The sequence below is a fragment of the Polypterus senegalus genome, chromosome 13 (assembly GCF_016835505.1).
Source record: "Polypterus senegalus isolate Bchr_013 chromosome 13, ASM1683550v1, whole genome shotgun sequence".
NCBI lineage: Eukaryota > Metazoa > Chordata > Cladistia > Polypteriformes > Polypteridae > Polypterus > Polypterus senegalus.
In genome coordinates this window covers 90,941,960-90,965,978 of record NC_053166.1, presented here as the reverse complement: position 1 = coordinate 90,965,978, position 24,019 = coordinate 90,941,960, and the positions used below count along the sequence as shown (strand labels likewise).

General features: G+C 37.3%; 1 protein-coding gene across 1 annotated transcript in view; it reads right to left on the bottom strand.

Annotated features, from left to right (window-relative positions):
- Positions 1-3,260: 3,260 nt before the first annotated feature.
- bgnb (biglycan b) overlaps positions 3,261-24,019 on the bottom strand; it is a 138,002-nt gene continuing 117,243 nt past the window's right edge. The window contains exons 3-8 of the mRNA XM_039774430.1: positions 20,148-20,260; positions 14,087-14,300; positions 7,941-8,051; positions 7,736-7,829; positions 6,899-7,037; positions 3,261-5,248 (exon numbers count right to left, since the gene is read on the bottom strand). Coding sequence (XP_039630364.1) covers positions 5,051-5,248; positions 6,899-7,037; positions 7,736-7,829; positions 7,941-8,051; positions 14,087-14,300; positions 20,148-20,260 — 869 coding nt within the window. The 3' untranslated portion in view covers positions 3,261-5,050. The remainder of the gene's footprint in view (positions 5,249-6,898; positions 7,038-7,735; positions 7,830-7,940; positions 8,052-14,086; positions 14,301-20,147; positions 20,261-24,019) is intronic.

The following is a 24,019-nucleotide window of genomic DNA, read 5'->3' as shown; positions in this document are numbered from 1 at the left end:
AGTCAATAATGTTGTGACTTTAACCAGAGGATTGCTACTACAAGGCAGATAAACGTGTTGACTTTAACTATTTGTAACATTACATTCATTACAACATTCAATTTTGACCCTTTTTATTTCCTATGGAAGCATCCCAGGACAAACAAAGTTCTGTGTATTATGAGGAATGTGATATTAAACGTTGTGACATTAAACTGATTTGACTGGATTGTCTATAACATACCACAGTGAATAGTGAATTCAACTAACATACCTCAGATCACTTGTGGTGGCTTTACAAAGCAGACAACCTCTGGCTTATTCTACCTGCAAAGCACATTATAATAACCCAGGGACGAGAGAGTGACAAAATAATGGAATTAGCACTCCAGAGAGAACTGGTGGTAAGAGGATTGTTGGATTCAGCCACTCTGCCATGCTGCTTAAATCTTCTGAGGCTTTATGCATTCCCAACTGCAGCATCCTGTACCTTCAAACAAATGCCAGTGACTTTTGTCTTACACTGATCCCCTGCCATGAGTGGAAACACAATTTGCCATGACTTTCCTAACTTCTGTGAGCCAATCCAGAGTCAAGATCCTCCCTGAGATCTACCAGCGGCCATGCACCCAGGCAATGGATTTTAGCAGCTAAGAGACACCACAGAAGTGTTACTAATTCTATCTATCTATCTATCTATCTATCTATCTATCTATCTATCTATCTATCTATCTATCTATCTATCTATCTATCTATCTATCTATCTATCTATCTATCTATCTATCTATCTATCTATCTATCTATCTATCTATCTATCTGCTCCCTTTTGCAACATTCCCAATGTCTCCCTACCTCTGTTTCAATGATTTCAGGATCTTTATGATAGTCAGAGACCACAAAGTTTCAGTATTTTCTTTTATAACTGAGATTCAATGCAGACTCTGTACATGAAATAGAAGGACAAAGTGTGATTTTCATCCCCAGCTTAGGTGTTGATTCCTTGATGCTTGCTGCCATGATTTGGTGTAGAGAAATGGTCACAAGCTTACTCTTGGAACTCTGTTGGGTTAAAGGTTTTCACTATTCTGGTGAGTCCAATACTCTGATTTGTCTCATTTTTAAATGACATTTTCTCACCTGCTTTGTGAAGGTTTCACCCTTATTCTGAACAGTTTTGGTCCTGCAAAATATATAATCTGACTCCGTTAAGTTAAACTTATTGTTTAATTGCTTTTCTTGTTTCTTGCTAGAGCAGGGACTGGGATACTTGATGGAACTGTCCATGATATTTATTGAAACAGCATTCCAGTCTAACTCACTGTATGAAATTTAACAAGCATATTTGTTAAAAAATATGTTAAAAACACAATCATGTACAAGACTTTAGCAACTTATTGTTAAAGGTCAGACCTTCATGCACTCTTCAGTCTGCTCTCTGAACTGCTTGGATCAACACCAGGCTTATCAGGTCACGAGAGTCAGATGCTAACCTGTTAAATATAATTTAATTAAGGTAAGAGCATTAATTATTATTTAGAGAAAGCTTTAATAAAAATTCCCTGACTATAGTGTGGCCAGGGGTAAATAGAGAAATATGGCATGAGGAAAAGGTGAAGTAGAACATTAGAATACTGCTGACAGGAAATCCTCCAGAAGTCATTTTGTGTGAAGGTAACCTCACAATGCATAGTGGTCACTGAAAACGTCAAGGCAGTTGACATGGGATAATAGCATGGGGTCAGCTCTACTGATTCATGCTCTTAATTCTCATCAAGGAGGCTCTGGTAAAGTCCTAAACACTCTATGTTAAATACGCCATATAAACAAAAATGCAATGAATATATTGAATATAATTTCTTGTTCATCATATGATGTGAGGGAGGAATAACTTGGATGGGACAGCGGTCCATTATTGGAGACCTTCACTCTCTTGTCAACATTTCCATTAACATAAATGACTCGATGGATGTACATTAAGATCAAGCAGACAATGAAGCTAATCTCTAAACTTTTGAATCATCTAAATATATATAAAACACTGTGTACATCACATTCACCAGCCACTTCATTAGGTGCACCTGTTCAACTGCTTGTTAACACAAATATCTAAACAGCCAATCGCATAGCAGAAAGTCAATGGATTTAGGCATGTAGATATTGTCAAGACGACCTGCTTAAGTTCCAACCAAGCATCAGAAAGGTGATTTAAGTGACTTTGAACATGGTATGGTTTTTGGTGCCAGAAAACAATTGCCTTGCTGATGCCAGAAGTCAGAGGAAAATAGCCAGACTGGTTTGAGCTAACAGAAAGGCAACTCTCAAAAAAACACTTGTCACAACTAAAGTATGCTGAAGAGCATCTCTAAATGCACAACACATCGAACCTTGAAGCAGATGGGCTACAGCAACAGGAGACCACATGGGGTGCCACTCCTCTCAGCTAAGAAAAGGCACCTAAGATTACAGTTCACACGGGCTCACCAAAGTTGGGCAACAGAAGATTAAAAAAATGTCTGGTCTGATTAGTCTCAATTTCTGCTGTGACATTCAGATGATAGGTTCAGAATTTGGTGTCAACAACATGAAAGCATTTACCCATATTGCCTTGTGTCAATGGTTGAAGCTGATGGTGGTGATGTAATGGCGTGGGGGATATTTTCTTGACACACTTTGGGCTCCTTAGTAGCAACTGAGCATTGTTTAAATGCCACAGCCTACCTAATTATTGTTGCTGACCATGTCTATTCATTTATGACCAAGGTATACCCATCTTCTGATGGCTGCGTCCAGCAGGATAACACACCATGTCACAAAGTTCAAACCATCTCAAACTAGTTTCTTGTATACAAATGGCTTCCACAATTACCAGATCTCAATCCAATAGAGCACCTTTGTGATGTGGTGGAATGGGAGATATGTATCATGGATGTGCAGCCGTCAAATCTGCAGCAACTGCATGTTGCTATCATGTCAATATGGGCCAAATTTTGTAAGGAATGTTTTCAGCACCTTGCTGAATGTATGCCATGAAGAATTATGGCAGTTCTGAAAGCAAAATGGGGTCCAACCCAGTACTAGCAAGGTGTACTTAGTAAGGTGGCTGGTGATATAATTTTTTTACATTTTTACTAAGATATCTAATACACTTGAAATCATCCTAAATATGTGTGTACTGTGGAATAATTTAACCCTGCCTGGGAAAGTGGACAGGGGAATCATCAAAGAAAATTCAACATATTTTTATTTACAATAATTTGTGTGCTTCCAGGAATGTGACAGTAAATTATATTTATTGTAATAATATTTCAAAACATCCAGAAAGCTTTTAATGATATCTGAGTCATCATTCATCTGTGACTGAAGAGAGTGAGAACTTATAAATACAATCCAATATTTCCTTTAAATATTTATGCAAAATATGAAAGAGGAAGGCTACACAGTGAAAAAATAAAAGTTGAACACACTTGGCTTGTCTGGCTCCACACTGCTTTCTCAAATTAATGCAAATATTTTGCTCTTCTCAATATATATTTGATTAGGAACATTTGGGTTACAGTACATGACCTAATGTTAAAAATACTAAAAGTGTATTGGCTCTGATGAGGAATAAAACAAATGTTTTTACAAACTGCTTCCAAATTTGAAAGAAAAAAAGACCAATAGAAAACACTTTATTTTAGGAATGCATGAAAAAATGGACTGATAACAATATTTTTTTCAAAAATATTTAAAAAAGAAAAAACTAAGCTAAAAAAACTACTTTATTGCTGTTTTTTTATTATAGAGTTTGTTGGGTGTGTATATTAATATGATTAATATGTGCATGTTGCATCTCACAGTTAATTTTCTAAAAAAATCTTGTCAAGCAATCTGGCCTACTAATTTAAGCTCCTCCACACTGGAAAGCACTGTAATCATCTATATTATTGTAAGCATATAATGACAAAGACAGAGAACAATTTATACCACAGCGATCACTCAATCATTCATTCATTCATTTATTTTCTAAACCCAGTTATTCCAATACAAACTTATGGGAATGTTAATCATGATCTTTCATAATGAAAGAGAAAATTTAAAAATAAAAAAAAACAGAGATAGACTAATTTTAAATCAATTGGCTTTAAACTACTGAAATAGACTGTAACAGAGTAAAGAAATGAACCTGTTACAAGAGCAATACCATGATGTCCCTTTTCCGAATAACAAATAGTTTTTCAGGCTACTAAAACATTATTTTAGTGGCCTAACAGACTAAATGACTCAATACTGGATTCATATGTGGCTGCGGGCTTCAATGTAACACAAAACCACTAACATACTCAATTTTTCACTCTTTTATGTTGTATATGAAACCCTTGTGGTGTCTGTTCAGTATGTGACTTTTGTTAAATCAAACTCCTGGAATAACTGGCTCCTACTAATCACTAAATTGTTGTAAGGAATTCTCAAAGGATTGTCGCTTATTGGAAGTATTTTGTTTGATATCTGGTCCGGAAATTAGAAGAATATTATAACCTTAATTCAAGAAGAACATTGGCCACCTTTATAACAAACTGGCAGACATTAGGAACCAAGAAACTAGGTTCTCCTCTTTGAAAAAATACTTGGCACCTCTTACACTGTTTTCAAGACAATGCAAGCACTGACAAACTATAGATTCAGATTTTTTTATTACTGGTATTGCCAAGTATAATGTTTTGAATTGGTGACAAAAAAATGGAATGTAATTTTTTATATAAAGCCATAAAGTAAGACCTGACAAAATATTAATCAACACTAATCTAAATACATTGTTGAAACAGTCTTCTTGTTATTTTTTCTGTCTTTGGATATTTTGTTTTGCCACGTTAATGAGGGGAAGTAGATTGTTAAAACATAGAATTTTCATCTGAGGCAGTATTTGGTGTATAACTAATTTAGAATCAAAAAATTAACTTAAAATTAATTTACTTTATAATTATGCATACCGACTGTTCATATTGAGTTTTGGTTTGTTCTTTATTTTGTTTTGTTCTGTATTTGTTTGTCTGAGACATGTCTTCAGCAGGTTATTTTTGTCATGTTGCCTTTACTTCTTGTAGTTGCCAAACTGTATGGCAAAGCGGTCAGTAACACAACGGAATGTTGCTGGCTGCACCTCCCAGTAGTTGACAGGATTGCTGAACAGACTGATGCCATTGTAGTATGCCCTCTTAATTCCAAATCCAGTGGGGCAGAAGGCATTCATTCCGACCTTGGTGATATTGTTGGAATGAAGATAGATCACCTAGGAGAAAAAATTCAAATGATTATAAATAACGACAAGTGTAACAGTTCATTAGGACAATGACATACACATAATACAAACTACAGTGCTTGCCAAAATGCTACCCTATGTGAAAACAATCCTGTTCCATTCTCTTCTGCTGGGATACAACATCTAGTAACTGCATAAGACAGCAAATGTTTCACAATGGCAATCACACATCTTTAAGTATGTCAAAAGATGCAAGGGCAGCCATAAAGAATGACATTAAGGAGAATTTGTACTCATAAAAAATGCTTTGGCCTCTATCTCATCAAGCCATCCCAAAGGTGTAGCAACAGCAGAACCCATCATCTTCATTGTACAATTTAACCAGAGGGAGAGAAAAGATTGGCTTGTGCACCACAGCATGGTAAGATGGTGACTTGAATAAACTGATCACTGGGTTTTCTCTTTTAGGCATTGTCTCTGGAAATTAGAGTAGGCTGCAGTTTTTCTCATGTGGCAAATTCCCACATTAGGTGTTTGTCCAAATAAATGATGATTTTGACATTGTTCTCTGTCCACTTCATTGTCTATATACAATTAGGGTTAGGGTTAGGCCCCTTATGAAAAAGATTAAACCAATAACTGTCTTCAGCAGAAATGATCAGAAGGACTTCAAGTTGTGTATGCCACATTAATGGATCCCAGGGTTCCCCCCCCCAATGGGATATGACGGGTCACATTTACACCAAAAAATGGGACCTTTTATTGGCTAACTAAAAAAGATTACAATATGCAAGCTTTCGAGGCAACTCAGGCCCCATCTTGCCTGAAGAAGGGGCTTGAGTTGCCTTAAAAGCTTGCATATTGTAATCTTTTTAATTTTACCAATAAAAGGTGTCTGCGGTGGGTTGGCACCCTGCCCAGGATTGGTTCCTGCCTTGTGCCCTGTGTTGGCTGGGATTGGCTCCAGCAGACCCCCGTGACCCTGTATTCGGATTCAGCGGGTTAGGAAATGGATGGATGGATGGAATAAAAGGTTTCATTTTACTTAACTTGTCACTCCAGTCATAATGGCTAACACGGTACAACTCCCTAGTACCAAAAAATGCGGATAGGTAACATAGGCATAGGAAGTTGCTGATCATGAATATATTTTTGATAGTCTTTACCGGTGGTCCAAGCCCTCTAAGAGACACTCCCACAAGGGTAAAAATTACAAATTTAAAACATAACGTATGTGGGGTATCATTTTAGACTATACAAGTCCAGTGATTACAGATATCATTTACTAGGGATCTAGTCCCCTTTGGATCTCTATCAGAGGGAGAAAAATGACATATTTCTATTACAATCAATAATGTTTGGATTGTAAACATTTAAATGGAAGTACACATTTTAATATTTCAAATGTCTGATGCAGTTATTCTAATTTATTATGTACTTCTACCTCATAAACTAAACCATTACATTTCTTATGAACACCAGAAATTAGGGCAGATTAGGCTAATTCAGACTTTTTGTACACACTGTAATGCAAACATGTATGGTATACTTTTGCTATTAAATATTTATGCATAAGTTAAACCCTGCAATTATTTTTCAATGACTCAGTGTAACCATCTAATTGCAAAGAATTATTCTTTTTTTCATTACAACTACACACATGGCTTAAAATGTACTGACCTGAAGGTACTTCATGTCTGGTAGACCAGCAGGCACAACGGACAATCTGTTGTTGTCCAGGTGGAGCTCTCTCAAGTTAGGAACAAAAGCCAAGCTGCCATTCTCGATCATGCGAATATGATTATATCCCAACCCAAGTCTGAAAGGGACAAGAATGAATATATGATACTTTTATATGCAAATCACCATAAGGTCTAAGTGAATCTTTTCTTTCCTGAAATCTCCATAAAAATACAGATGATATTTTTTATGAACCCAAATCCTAGGCAATTTACGAAGTACCTGTCTACCAGCCATAGAAGATCTTAATGAAGCATCAGGTTGCTGAAAACATCTGTTCACTTTTAAAGTCAGATGCAACTGCTTTAAAGGCCTATAATTAACCAAACATAGTTTATAAACCACTAAGTCTTTTACTAGAATGATCACAGTTAAATCAAAGCTTTACTAAACATACTTCAGTCCACAGCGTAGGTTTGTTTGAAAGGCAGAAACTAACCCTGGAAGGGGTGTGAGTGCACTGCAGTGCTCAGTCACACACTAACACATTTCAGTTTAGAATCGACCACTAACCCAACAGCGCCTTTGAGATGGAGTATGAAAACCAAAGTATCCAGAGAAAAAAATAAACATCCATTGATTGCTTAGGTTTTATACTAATGCTGGTAAAAATGCAGAGCAAAGCATGAGCAGAATCATTAAGAAGTTGTTGGAGAGTGTAGTGTGTATGCTACAGGAGGCGCCATATGACAAAAGCCAGTCCCCTCACAGTCAGTTGTTTTCTTAGGGTCAATGCTTTGATATCATCAGCTTTCTTCCTACCCATGTCAGCCTCACCTGTTAAGGTTTTTGTAACGAATGAGGTCTTCCAGTTCAATTGCTTGGATTTGGTTATGATCGAGGTGCAGCTCAGTCAAACTGGAAGGAAGATCTGCAAAGATTGAAATAAAAAACATGCAAATAAACTGTAATAGTTTCATAAATCAAAAACATGAAAAACTGCTTTTTCTAGAACTTTTTATTATGTCATGGCCATCATTACCTTTGGGTACTCCAGTGAGCTTGGCTTCTGAGATGCGCAGATAGCTCAGCTTCAGCCCATCAAAGGCACCAGGTGCAAATCCACTGTTCTCAAGGGGGTTTCCTCCCATTTCTGTAACACACATATACATCAATAATTTTGCTGGCAATTGTTAATATCAAATATTTGTTATGAGGAAACACTAAATTCAGAATGGATAGTGAAATAAAATATAAATTACACATATAATGGAGAGGTCGCAGATGGGCAGAACATATTAGAAGAGCTTGAAAAGATTAGAGACATAACTCTCAAAGAATCTTCCATCAACCAATGAGTGGAGGACAAGGAGGGCATTAGGGTAAGCAACCCATTAAGTATGGAATGTTTCTCAGAACTGAGTGTTTGGTGGTGTTGCAGGAGGAGAGGACCTACACTTCATAGCTCATAAAGCCCTCGGACATACCACCTTGCTGTCTAAGATGTTTCACTACTGTGTGTTAATGTGAGAAAACAGGGAGGTAATACTGATATCTTATTGTTTACAACAGACAAGCAAGGTGCTTTCTGGTACAGTAAAATTGATGGCTTTACCGCTCAGTTTTTTGAGATAAGCTTCATGGTGAAAGTATGGCTAAGTCTGTCAGAATCAAATCAAACTTAACAAATGATTTGACTTATCTTATAGAGAGATATTTGCATATACAGGAGCAGAGGTGTTGCTTTTGAATACTAATCTTTTGTATTCTTGTTGGTTTGTATTGTTTTTACCAAATAAAACTAGCTTTGGTAATAATAATAATAATAATAATAATAATAATAATAATAATAATACATTTTATTTATATAGCACCTTTCCCATGCTCAAGGCAATTACAGAATATAAGAAAGAACGGCAGGGTATACAGTATATAGCATTGTACAAAGCAAATAAATTAATAAAGAAGATTAAGACAGTAAATTCAGAGAAAGCCTAACAGACAACAGAATTGATGGTCTAGCACACACACACACAGGTTACATGAGCATCTTGACAGAGAGGTAAACTGAGAGAAGGGGAATGAAGTCAAGTAGAGCTAAAAGCCTTCCTGAACAGATGAGTTTTGAGTTGTTTTTAAAAGAATTCATGGAGTCAGCTGACCTGATTAATTTCGGTAGGTCATTCCAGAGTCTGGGTGCTATACAGCTGAAGGCCCTCTCACCCATGGAGTGTAGATTAGTGTGGGGCACAACAAGTTTGCCAGAATCAGAGGACCTTAGTGGATGGGCAGGCACATAGTGATGGAGAAGGTCACTGATGTAGTTTGGCGCGAGGTTATTTAAGGCTTTGTAGGTTATTAGTAGGATTTTATATTCGATTCTGTAAGACACAGGGAGCCAGTGAAGACGGAGCAGGATGGGTGTGATGTGCTCACTGCTGCTGGTTCAAGTAAGGACTCTTGCAGCTGAGTTTTGAATAAGCTGGAGCTGTGATATAAGATTAGAAGGGGCACCTGCCAACAGCGAGTTACAATAATCGATGCGGGATGTGATAAAAGCATGGACAAGTTTCTCAGCATTAGAAAAGGAGAGGAAGGAGCAAACACAGGATATGTTACGGAGGTGAAAGTAAGAAAGTTTCTTAATGTGATTTATGTGGGTGGAGTAAGAAAGGGAGGAATCAAAATGACACCAAGATTCTTTGCAGTAGAGGCAGGTCTGATGAGATCACCACCAAGATGGACTGGGAAGGAGCTCATTTTATTAAGTTGCATTTTAGTCCCAATTTGCAGGAGTTCAGTTTTGTTGCAATTTAATTTTAAAGAGTTCTGCTCCATCCAGGTTTTAATTTCACTAAGGCAGGTTGTGAGCTGAGAAAGCTCTGATGAAGTTCCACTTTTAACATTGAAGTAGAGTTGAGTATCATCTGCATAAAAATGATAGCCCAGTCCATAGCTACGAATAATATGGCCAGGGGAAGCATATAAATACAGAAGAGAAGAGGGCCCAGGACAGAGCCCTGAGGAACTCCTTGTGTGACTGGCGCTGAGCTGGATCTGCTGTTGCCAAGACTAACAAACTCTTGCCTATCAGTCAGATAGGACTTGAACCACTGGAGGGCAGTGCCAGAGATACCCAGCATGTTCTCCATTCTGGACAGTAGAATGTCATGTCTGACAGTGTCAAATGCTGCACTGAGGTCTAATAGAATTAATATGCTGGTTTGTCCAGAGTCTGCTGCCATAAGCAAATCATTGGTTACCCGTAGCAGAGCAGTTTCACAGCTGTGCTGCACCCTGAAACCAGACTGAAAGGGTTCCATCAAATTATTAGACGTTAAGTAATTGGTGAGCTGGGAAGCTACAACACGCTCAAGAGCTTTTGACAGGAAAGGTAAGTGGGAAATAGGCCGGAAATTGTTAAGATTGTCAGCATCAAGACCAGACTTTTTAACATTGGGGTTACAGAAGCGATTTTAAAAGTGAGCGCACAGAGCCAGTGTCAAGGGATGAGTTTATTATTGTTGTAACAGTCGGGATTATGGCATGAAGGCAGGATTTAAGTAGTGTGCTGGGGATGGGGTCCAGTACACAAGTAGTCGGCCTCATCTTACAAAGCAGGTTATTAACAAACACAGATGTGACTGGTGAGAACTTAGAGAAGGAGCTGGATGGAGTGGGAAAACAGGGAGAGATATAAACAGATGATGTATTTATGTTAGTTGAATTATTTAGATCTTTAATTTTGTTACGGAAAAAGTGGAGGAAATCCTCACAGACTTCAGTAGAAGAGGTAGTTGGGCCAGATGCAGGTTGAAGTAATTTATTAACTACAGAAAACAAAACCCTTGGGTTATCATGGCCACTTTCTATCATTCTGCCATAGTGGGTGTTCTTAGCAGCAGTTAGTGCTTCTCTGTAAGCTCTTTGGTGGTCAGAGAAAGCCTGGATGTGCATGGTGAGGCCAGTCTTACGTGACATTCTCTCAAGGCGTCGGCCAGCTGCTTTCATAGATCGCAATTCTGAGTTATACCAAGGAGCTGAACGTTTAAAGGAAACCTCCTTATGTTTTAAAGGAGCTGTTTTATCTAATGCTGAATGAAGGGCTGAGTTATAGTGGTCAACAAGACTATCTAGTGCTGACGGAATAGGTGCAGACAGTAAAAGATCAGAAATAGATCCAGAAAGGATAGAGGGACAGATATTTTTAAGGTTTCTGTAAGAAATTTGTCGTTTACAGGTAAGAGGAGGTAAAAGCACTGAGACAGTGAAAAATACTGCTTTATGGTCAGAAAGTCCCAAATCAGTGCTGTAAATGTTGGCAACAGATAGTGCAGAAGTGCAGATCAGATCCAGTATATAATCCACCAGAGTGGGTGGGAAAATCAACATGTTGTGTCAAGTCAAAACAGTCCAGTAAGGATAGGAATTCATTTCTCAGTTTAGATGTAGTAGTGTCAATATGGATGTTGAAATCACCGAGAAGGATAATTCTCTGAGAGTAAGAGCTTAGGTGGTATAATCAAACCTATTTATTTCTTATTAATAACTTTGAACATGAACTGTAAAATAATACTGGAATAAGTGTAATTGACAACTTAAAAATGTTTTAGCTAAGAATCTCAGTAAGGTGCATTTTTTACAAAGTTTATAAAATAATTGTTAAAATATTATGCTTTATCGACATGTTCATTTAACGTAATATAATTAATGTTATATAAAAATATATTGGATATATTCATTTAGTGTATTAAGCATAACTAAATTATTTTTGATAAAAACAATTTTATTGTTGCGCCCTGTGCTGGCTGGGATTGGCTCCAGCAGACCCCTGTGACCCTGTGTTAGAATATGGTGGGCTGGATAATGACTGACTGCTGACAATTTTATTATTTGCAACTGATGTGCATATTTTTTTATTTTAATCTGACATGCCATTTTTTTCAGTGTAACAGGACTATCAAGAAAGATATCAATTGATTGCAATTATTTCAGAATGCAGCAGCATCAATCAATCTTAACTAGGAAAAGAAAACTTCAGCAAGTCTCACCAGTCTTAGTATCATTACATTGGTTACTGTGTCCTTTTGAACTGACTTTTAAATACTACTAATGGATTATTAAGCCTTAAATAATCTTACTTCCTTTATTTTGTAGTGCCCTTTTGCAGTTACGCACCAAAAGATGGAATATTTTACTGATAGAAATACACCAGGCTAATACTGCGGATCATTTTAAAAACTCTTAAAAACCCACTTTTTAATTTGGATTTTTCATAGCTACATTTTAGGTATACACCTAATAGTCTATAGATGCATGGAATTTATCATATCCTTCATGGACTGGCAACCATTATTAAGTTCTGTTTTCTTTCCCAGATTTTCTGTAGTGGCGTTCTATAGTCGGGGCTGGGTGGTCTTTTGGCTTTGGAACCCCTGCAGATTTTCTTCAGTTTAAACTAGAGTTTTTTTTTTTCTGTCCTCTTGGCCATATGATCTTATCATTGTGCTTATTATTAGGGACTTAATGTATATATAAAGATCGCACTTTTCTATTAATTATATTCTTACTAGTTTAGTGTGGACTTCGGAACAAAAAGCATCTCAAAGACGCCTTAGCAGTTTTACTATATTTGTGAACCTGGAGAGGCATCAGCTCTTAGGAATTACCTAGTGCAGAGGACGTGGACCCACCTGTGCTTGCTGCCCCACTGACTTTCATAAGAAGACACTTGCAATACCATATGTTAGTCGTATTGCTGGCATATGAGTCCTATTGATCTTTTTCTCAAGAACATACCTCCAGATTGACAATGTATTTAGTGAAAACTTCAAGCCTTGCCCTCTGTTACTAAGGTGTCTCACTTACACGTTGTTGATCTGCGGTGATTGCTTCATTTTAACGTTGTGTCTCTTCATTTGTGTCATTAGCACCAACATTATCATTCTGAGGCGGTGTCTGCTGCACTCAGGTCTTTCGTAGTTAGAAGTGAGGTGCATGCAATCATTGAAAAACTTTAAAAGTACATGCATGCGCCATCTAGAGGCTGTGGTTGAGTTATTATGATGTGCAATTTGTATTTGTTATTATTGTGTACCTTACATTTATTTTGTATTTTATTTACTTTTTAACTTTAAATTTGTTTCATTTAATTTATTCCATTACTGTATTGTTTTCTATACAAATGTTGAATTTTTATGTTGTTTTATTTACATACTCTGTTGTTTACAACATTAAAGTGGAGGATTTGTGTTTATTAAGTTCTCCCTGCTGATTAATTTAGGCTTTTTGCTAAAATAGTGGTAATAAATGTTATAATGTCTGGACTATTCAGGGAATGTGCGATAGTGGGCCTCCATTTTTTTCTTTCTCCCTGACAATCACCTTAATATAGGAAGGCATCAGAGGAGCATGGGATAAGGGCCGGAGAAGCACCATTACTTGATGAAGCCACACAGGCATCAGCAAAAACTCTTTAAAACCATACATGTGCCACAGGGTACCTTTCTTGTCAATTGCAGTTATCTGACCTGTGGCACAAGTGAGGGACAAACGAAAATAGTATGTGCCACCCAGCCTGCCTGGGATTAACTATGAGTGACTTTTAGATACAACACTAGAGACCAGAGTTATGGTGTGTGATTTTTTGTCAAACCCCTAATCAAATAATTCCCTCCAGAATGTTATTTGTGTGAGCTCTGTTAGGTAAGTGAAAACATGAGAGTAATAGCAAGGGCTAGTGTGCTGCCATGATCAAGGAGGTGGAGAAATCAATTAATGGACCAGGAGACCAGGGAAAGAAAATAGTAGGTGAAAATTAACATACAGCCAGTATATCACCCTGAAAACAAACAGGGCCAGATGGGTGACTGTCAGCAAAATGATACACAGGTATGCTGAGCTCTGCATTCCACATTATTTAAGTAAAGTTATGTTGTAACAACAAATGCTAAAAAACAGAAATGTGGCATGTAGGGATATTGTGTGTCATCTCACCAAGTCCTTTCCTTTCTTTAACTCATGAGTGTTGGTAATCAGTCATTCTATTGACCGAGATTTAAGAGAAATGCCAGTATGACACAAAGACATTTAATATAATCACTTTTCTATGTATGTTGCGAAACGTTCTTCTAGCCACTGAAAGAGAAACACTATAACCAATGGGAAAAGAGCACGCTGTGTACATACCAATGCAGTTCATGGTGCCCATACCACTGAAAGCTCCCTTGTGCACCTTCTTGATTTGATTGTCATGGATGCGCAGTTCCACCAGCGATGGGGGAAGGTTCTTTGGGATTTCTGTCAGCATGTTCTTGGAGAAGTAAAGCTTCTGCAGTTTATGCATTGGAGAAAAGGCCTTCGAGTGCACTTTTGAGATTTTATTGTTGACAAGAACCAGAGCCTAGAAGGGAGAAAAACAAGTCAAAGAATAGGGATAATAAGGCTTAATATGATGTTTCAAACATCAGAATAAATGATCACCAAGATGAAACAACACCCAAAATCAGCTAATCAGGTCAGTGATCTTAAAATATGTTAACAGAGCCATCCACCTCCTCACAGCTTTATGATTACTGGATAGTTGTAGCTGAAGAACATGCCTTGGGAATTTCTAAAAGTACTATACATCATTGGTTGGTTCAGTGGATGAATTTTTTGTGTACCCAAGATAAACTTCAGGTCTGTTTGGACATCTTGAAAATCTATTATCAACCATGAACACATAAATGAACCCAAGCCAATGGATCATCACTTTTGTCAGTTATTTAAAATGCTTGCTGTTAGTTACTGTCCTTATATACAGCTGTGCTTGAAAGTTTGTGAACCCTTTAGAATGTTCTATATTTCTGCATAAATATGACCTAAAACATCATCAGAGTTTCACTCAAGTCCTAAAAGTAGATGAAGAGAAACCAATTAAACAAATGAGACAAAAATATTATGCTTGGTAATTTATTTATTGAGGAAAATGATCGAATATTACATATTTGTGAGTGGCAAAAGTATGTGAACCTCTAGGATTAGCAGTTAGTTTGAAGGTGAAATTTGAGTCAGGTGTTTTCAATCAATGGGATGACAATCAGGTGTGAGTGGGCACCCTGTGTTATTTAAAGAACAGGGATCTATCAAAGTCTGTTCTTCACAACACGTTTGTGGAAGTGTATCATGGCATGAACAAAGGAGATGTCTGAGGACCTCAGAAAAAGAGTTGTTGATGTTTATCAGGCTGGAAAAGGTTACAAAACAATCTCTGAAGAGTTTGGATTCCACCAATTCACAGTCAGACAGATTGTGTACAAATGAAGGAAATTCAAGACCACTGTTACCCTCCCCAGGAGTGGTCGACCAACAAAGATCACTCCAAGAGCAAGGCGTGTAATAGTCGGCAAGGTCACAAAGGACCCCAGGGTAACTTCTAAGCAACTGAAGGCCTCTCTCACATTAGCTAATATTCATGTTCATGAGTCCACCATCAGGATAACACTGAACAACAATGGTGTGCATGGCAGGGTTGCAAGGAGAAAGCCATTGATCTCCAAAAAAACATTGCTGCTCGTTTGCAGTTTGCTAAAGATCACGTGGACAAACCAGAAGGCTATTGGAAGAATGTTTTGTGGATTAATAAGACCAAAATATAACTTTTTGGTTTAAATGAAAAGTGTTATGTTTGGAGAAAGGAAAACACTGCATTTCAGCATAAGAACCTTATCCGATCTGTGAAACATGGTGGTGGTAGTATCATGGTTTTGGCCTGTTTTGCTGCATCTGGGTCAGGACGGCTTGCCTTCATTGATGGAACAATGAATTCTGAATTATATCAGAGAATTCTAAAGGAAAATGTCAGGACATCTGTCCATGAACTGAATCTCAAGAGAAGGTGGGTCATGCAGCAAGACAACGACCCTAAGCACACAAGTCGTTCTGCCAAAGAATGGTTAAAGAAGAATAAAGTTAATGTTTTGGAATGGCCAAGTCAAAGTCCAGACCTTAATCCAATCAAAATGTTGTGGAATGACCTGAAGCGAGCAGTTAATGTGAGGAAACCCACCAACATCCCAGACTTGCAGCAGTTCTGTATGAAGGAATGAGCTAAAATTCCTCCAAGCCAGTGTGCAGGAATGATCAAAATGTTACCGGAAACGTTTAGTTGCAGTTATTGCTGCAAAGGGGGGTCACACCAGACACTGAAAGCAAACGTTCACATACTTTTGCCACTCACAAATATGTAATATTTAGTCATTTTCCTTAATAAATAGATGACCAAGTATAATATTTTTGTCTCATTTGTTTAACGGGTTTCTCTTTATCTACTTTTAGGGCTTGAGTGAAAATCTGATGATGTTTTGGGTCATATTTATGCAGAAATATAGAAAATTCTAAAGGGTTCACAAACTTTCAAGCACAACTGTAAAGTATATCTGTAAAATGTTCAACGTTTGAAAGTAACCTGCAAATGAAAAATTAACAGCTACTGACTCTTTGAGGTTGGACTTCCTGTATTACAAAGATGTTTCTAAGTCGTATCTATCTATCTATCTATCTATCTATCTATCTATCTATCTATCTATCTATCTATCTATCTATCTATCTATCTATCTATCTATCTATCTATATGGGACTTCAGAGGTCTATCTTTTTTCCTCTTCAAATTCCATCATGTTAACTTCAAAACCCATCTCCTCTGCTTCTGCTGACTGCTTTCAGCAGAGGAATTACCACTGTTTATCTCATCAGATTACAGTCTCCTCAGAAAGACATTTTCACCAGTTCTTAATAGAGAAAGCTTTTTATTTGTTTGGACTTTGCTCATACCAACAGGATTGTTTTGGTGTAATCCTTTTATGATAGTGCCATCAGCTCAGTCACTTTTTCATTCATTATTAATCAAAAAATGTATGCAAACATTTATCATAATTTAACAGCATTTTCAGTGGTTCAATCCAGCATTTGTGTGTTTGTTCTAATGTATTATATACACTCACTTTATTATGTACACCTTGGTAGTAGCAGGTTGGACCTCCTTTTGCATTCAGAACTGCTGTAATTCTTTTTTTCCCCCAGGAGTTATTGCCATGAAGCCTATTGTTACATTGGTACTTATAATTATAAGGATTAAAAGGATAGATTAGAGATAGCTTGCTCTCTTTCTCTCCCTGCCTAGTCCCCTCACCCACACCCCAACCCTCATTTTGCCTCCCCACATGTGGCTGGACCACACTTCACAGTCCCAGTCCTCTGACATACCTAGAGACAGAGCACATCCAAAGCAAATCAAGCTCCCCAGCAGAACTGTTATAATTCTTTGTGGCATAGATTCAATAAGATGCTGGAAACATTCCTCAAGAATTTTGGTCCATATTGACATGATAGCATGACACAGATGCTGCAGATTTGTGGATCCAAGCTTTCATATTGCTGATTCCAAATTCTGACCCTACCGTTTGAATGTCGCAGCAGAAATCAAGAGGCATCAGACCAGGCAACGTTTTTCCAATCTCTTTTGTTCAATTTTGGTGAGCCTCAGTTGTAGCCTCAGATACCTGTTCTTAGCTGACAGGAGTGGCTCCTGGTGTGGTCTCCTGATGCTGTAGCCCATCTGCTTCAAGGTTCAATTTGTTGTGCATTCAGAGATGCTCTTCTGCATACCTCAGTTGTAACGAGTGGTTATTTGAGTTACTGTTACATTTCTGTCAGCTCGAACTAGTCTCATCATTCCCATCTGACCTCTGGCATTGACAAGGCATTTTTGCTCAAAGAACTGCCGCTCATTGGATATTTTACCTTTTTTGGTCAGCAGTTTCTGAAATACTCAGACCAGCCCGTCTGTCACCAACAACCATGCCATGTTCAATGTCACTTAAATAACCTTTCTTCCCCATTGTGATGCTCAGTTAAACTTCAGCAGGTAGTCTTGACAATGTCTACATGTCTAAATGCATTGAAATGAACTCCATTGTAATTATGTTGTTAGACTTAAGTGCAGCATTTGACACCATTGACCATTCTATTTTACTGCACATGCTAGAAAATGATGTTGGGCTTACAGGCACTGTGCTTGCTTGGTCTGGAATCCCTACAGATTTTATTTTTTCTCCAGCCGTCTGGAGTTTTTTTGTTTTTTCTGTCCCCCCTGGCCATTGAACCTTACTCTTATTCGATGTTAATGTTGATTTATTTTGTTTTATAATTATGTCTTTCATTTTTCTATTCTTTAATATGTAAAGCACTTTGAGCTACTGTTTGTATAAAAATGTGCTATATAAATAAATGTTGTTGTTGTTGTTGTTGTTGCTTGGTTTAGTTCTTTTTTATCAGATCGATTCCAATATGTACAGAAATGTGCTGACAGTACTACATCATTATACACAGAAGTGAGATACGGTGTACCACAGGGCTCAGTACTGGGACCTTTACTATTTTCACTTTACGTGCTTCCACTGGGATCTATCGTTAGAAAACATACAACGAACAAACAATTTTCACTCGTATGCAGATAACACCCAGTTATACCTTTTTTAAATCAAATTAAGTTTCCCTGATGTTGTCTTTAATTAGTTGTGTTAATGAATTAAAGCAGTAGACGGATGAGAACTACCGATCTTTAAACACCGATAAAAAAGAGATGATAATTATTAGAGGTAATGACGCTGATCACAACAATATTTTGTCATCATTTAACTCAGTTGGAATCACCATTCATTTTACTGAATCAGCCCGCAATCTAGGAGTTATCTTTGACTCTAGCATGTCATTTAAATCGCATATTACAAAGTTGTCCAAATCATGCTTCTTCCATCTTAAAATTGTTGGAAAATTAAGGCGTTTTCTAAATAGTCTGGATTCTAAGAAATTCATTCATGCATTTATTTCTAGTAGGATTGACTACTGCAATGCGGTGTTCACTGGTTGTTCAAACTGTTCTTTATACAGCCTCCAGTTAATCCAAAATGCTGCTGCAAGAATTATTATAAGAACAAGATAATACAAACACATAACTCCATTTCTTAATTCCTTACACCGGCTTCCGGTTAAGTTTAGGGCAGATTTCAAAATCCTCCTTTTAACATATAAAGCATTAAATGGCGAAAGGTCCGGCTTACTTGTCTGAACTTATCATGACTTACTAACCAGAGCACACATTAAGATCTCAAGGTTCTGGTCTGCTTATGATTGCAAAGATCAATAAAATAACAGTCTGAGGTTGTGCTTTTAGTTACTGGGACCCTAAACTGCATTTCAATATTTAGTTATTAAACTTTATTCAGGGACAGGTGAATATATATATGTAAGCTTAATACATAATAACATGAGCCTGCTAGACATGTTACCATGTAAAAAAATGAATGCCAAACCACTGTTTCATTTTAAGGGTCTCAATTTGTTTCCTCAGCAGGAGGATCTCCTTTCTGCAAGACATGTTTTCATAAAATACTAAGTCAAAAACTGCTGGATCTGGAGCCAAAGCGTGTTCATGGTCCTCAGGGAATTTATCATCCTCTTCCTCACCCGGTGTGTTATTCTCCATCAGTCACTTTCTCCTCACCTAAACCCCTGGTTTTGAAAGTGCCCTGTCTCAGAGCCTGGCTCACAAAAATCCTCTTTTTTAAAAAAAAAGCTGACTACAAACTAGGGTATAGTAAGTAACCATAAAGCTCTCTCTCCAGATAGTGATAATCCATTTAGATAACATTTCTGCATTGGAGTAAAATGTAAACTAAGTACCTTGTTGTACTTACTGGAAGTTCGACATAAAGGTACACAAAAATGTGCAGCTGTAGAGCTATCTGTACGTTGAACCTTAAAAATCTTTTTCTCAGACATTCTCACATCCAAACAAAAATTACAACTGTAGTATGGACAATGGAAGTGGCTGAGATTTCACCAGAATTATGTCAGCAGTACCATGTACATATAGCCTATTGACCTGGTCTGGATATGTGATCAGCAATTGCGGTCTGCAAATCTGACATACTCTATGACTAGAAGTTAGAGTTGCCAAGTAACAGCACACATGTGAAATGTGGGAAAAAAATTATGTCCCAGGGAAAAATTTAAAGAAAGATGGGAGCAAACTCCCTGCAGAAGGCATTAGATTTTCCTTCAAGAGCTGGGTGGAGATAACACTAAAGGTATTTAAGAAATCAACAAGAATTATAATGTTAGAATATAGCATGAAAGTTTCAACAGAGTAATCAATAAAAACTGCAAGATCAAAAGCAACAAAAGCGTTGATGACAGGGACACTTACATAGAGACTGTGCAGCCCTGCAAAATCATTGTCCTTCAGTTCTGTAATTCTATTATTCTGCAGATCCAGCAGTAAGGTGTCTGAGGGGATGTTTTTGGGGACAGCCGACAGACCTGAATGAGGAACATAAAAATAAATATGCATCAGATATCCTTTTTCTGGTCAAACATATAATCCATGTGTGTGAGTATGTAAAAAGAAACTGACATTATATACTTTTCAAGGCATTCACTGCCATAATTCAAACTGCCAGGGTCTCTTACTGAAAGCATACATTTATTTACTGATTGACTGATTTTTATTAAACCAGGGCCTTATGTGTCACCAGGGACAGTGTGATAAGGAAATCCAAAATACAAGCCAGTTGTGCTTTTGTGTAAAGCAACTGTTTATTTCAAATATTTGCAGAACTGACATAAAATAACTACTTTTTTAAGCTTTAAGGCAAATTTTTCCCCCCTCATCCACTGTTTCACTTCATTAATGCAATTAACACAGACGGTGTACAGATGTGATTAAGACTGAAAACAGTTGCAGAATCAGCAGGAGCTCCGCCCCTTAGTCCTTCCTTTCACCCACCTTCTTGCTCAGTCCCCTCCCATCTTGGCCTGTTGCATGACAATACTTGATATGCAGCAGTGTCATGATGAAAGGGCTTGGGACATAAAAAGGAGAGCTCAGGTTAATAAAGCATTTAGCATTTACAGTATGTCTTGTTATAGCGACTTTATAGTGCTCCCCTTGTTCTAGTGATTTTATTTTGTATTTTGGCATGTGTTTTGGTTTTTAGGATTTCAAATTTACTTAATGATTTCTAATACTTGAAAGCAAATACATGAGCAACACACCATCCAAAGCTACCTTATTTTATTTCCCCAGCCTCTCCATCATACGACTGATGCATAATAAGGGTTGCCACGCAAGAAACTCAGATAGAAGAAACCTTGGGTAAAAAACATGTAAACAGGATGGCTAGTGTTGGAGACCCAGCTTATTTCTGAAATGGATACTGAGTTAAATACCTCACTGTATAGAGTACAAATCAAATGGAGGTTATGAGTATACAACACAACACATTTGTGAAGCATCACCTCACGTAGTACTGTGTTTAGTTTTAGTCTCCATATTTCAAAAGTGACAGCAGCATTTGAAAAAATCCATAGAAGTACAGCTCAGGCTGATTCCAGGGCTGAGAGTTATGAGCTATACTGTACATAAAGATTAGACTGAAGGAAATTAATCATTCCAGTTTAAGAAAGTACACATTAAGAGAAGACTTGATGAAAGTGATCAAAATTGCAAAGAGAATTAGAATGGTGAATGTCAGGTATTATTTTTGCCAGAAAACCAGAGTATACTGTAGATAGAAGCTTATTTAGTGTAAATGTATCACAAGCATTAACAATGTTTCTCCACACTGAAAGTAACATATATGAAATAAGTTACCAACTTGACTGGTAGACAGTGTCCTTCAAGCCTTGACTTGATATTTTGCTGATGTTAGTTAAATGTGGATCGACACACTATTCTAGACTAAATGGCTCATTCTTATCAAAATGTTTCTTCTGTTCTTATGCGACACTTGGTAGCTGAGTGGTATCAAAATATAAATGAAGCTCTCTTTTAGTCTGTCAGGTAAACACCACTGGAATGACTCCTTCACTGCACTGTAACAGTCTTGGCCTCTGAACACTGCAATACTTGAGGAAAGTGGTCAACCCATAGTAGAGTTTAATTTAATTACAGGTAATTCATTTAGTACAGGTAAAGAAGTCATTACAGCCACAGAGTTGGCACACCTACTAGGTGTACATATTTTCATTTATGGTATGCCCCTGTAGAGGAAAGAGAGGTGGAAGAAGTGTATGACAAGTAAAGTCTTGCTGCCAAAAGTGTTACTGCTGCCTCTTGAAAGTGTTCCTAATTCCCAGACAAAGACTCCCAAGCCCTGACATGCTATTTATGTAATATTTATTACAGTTTAATGTTATTAAATAGGCTGAAATGGAGAGCAGAGAAATACTGTTTAAATTTGTCACTGTTTAAAATCTAATATAACATGAATGCTTGTAAGCAGCACTGCAAGTAATTTACTTTCAGTGTAAAGAATAAATGGTGCTTTCAGGATTCTGAGTAGAATGACACTCAGCCAGATGACAGGCATCTAAATACGAGGCCGTGTGAAGAAAGACAATGTGTCTCATTTTTGTTTTGCCTGCGCAGATGATGAGCTTCAATAAAGTAAACATGCTGATCCGACTAAAACAAAAAAGTCTCATGTGACTTCAGTATGGTCAGCAATTCATGGATCATCAAGTAGGTCCTGCAGTTCTGCAGTTTTATGGCCAAGTTTAAAAAGACATTTAAAGAAATACTCCACCCAAAGAGGGTATTTTTTATAATATGCTACTTATGCCATGTACTTTGCATTGATGGATGAGAAAATGTTTTCATGGGGAATAGAGATAAGAACGCTTCTGAGAGAAAGGGAGCCCATGATAACAAATGCTGGACAACAGCAAACATATTAAAAATCTGCCTTTACTCATGTCATGTAATCCACATTTCATGTCATTCAGTATTATGCCCATTACATGCAAAATGCTTGCATTTTTTGCTAGAATATTGTTAAGTAAACACCTCTAGAAAGATAAAGTAGTCCACGAACAGAGTGTCTCGCTTTTGAAATGAACACAGGACTCTTGACCAATGAACGAGGAGGAGGTGTAGGTCTTTGAATCAAAGAATTATCCTGTGTGAAGGGGTTTTCTGTTTGTGAGCTACTAAATTTGCAAAGGGAGCAGGTAGAGTAAGGCACACACTGATGAAGAGGGCCTAAAGATGGGTATTGACGTATGTGCTTGTGTCTTTACCTTAAATAATTTCAAAATGCTAAAACTGTTGGATTTCATTTGTTTTATACAGAAAGACATTAGACTGATATGGGATGGAACCATTTAGCAAACTGAAGGTAAATTTCTTCCCTTTAAATTCTTTTTAGTGTATAGCAGAATCTACCAAAGTGATCAGAACCAGAGTTCAAATTTTCAATTTGTAGACTGTGGTACACCAGAATAGCCACACCATGTTTCCTGGAGGTGGCAGATGCAGAGACCACCACCTTCAAATACCTGATACTCATCCTGGGGACATGACACCCAAGTAGCTTGGTTTCCTTTTTATGCCAAACAAAATTCAAACTGGTAGCCCTTTTCAGATTAAAGCCTAGACTGTGAAAATTCCAGGACACTATTGTTAAATCTGCCATTACACAGAATCAGATAGAGGAGAGAGTTAAATAAAATATAGTGAAAGGAAAAAAAGTGAAAGAAAGGCGATGACAAACATCTACTCTTACTGAACACCCATGGTTACACCTAAGAAAAATAGCAGGGTAAAATCTACTTACTCACTATCCCCACATTGAACCCTTTCCCAGAACCAGTACCCTCACTAGTCCCAAACTGTCAAGTCTACATGAAATAAAATGCATACAAGCAACCTGTAAGAAGAGTAAATTAAAACTGATGCAGATCTGACACCCTCCAATCTCCCCCCTGTAAAGAAACGTAAGTTAGAATTCAACAGATAAAGTCGAATATATAAATTTTACCAGAGTTTACTAAAGAGGCTAACTACATAGAAACTGCTAAAAAAAATTCAGCACAGGATCGGAGTAAATATGTGCTCCACCTGGTGCCTGGAAGCAGATCCATTATGTGAGGATGAAACAGGTTAATCACATTCCCTGGAACTGCAAGGTCAGAATGAGACAGGAATTAAAATAATTTAGAAATGATTGAACATTAATAATTTAACAGGAAATTAAAACAATAACCATCGACATAATCAATCACAGATGAAATTATAAC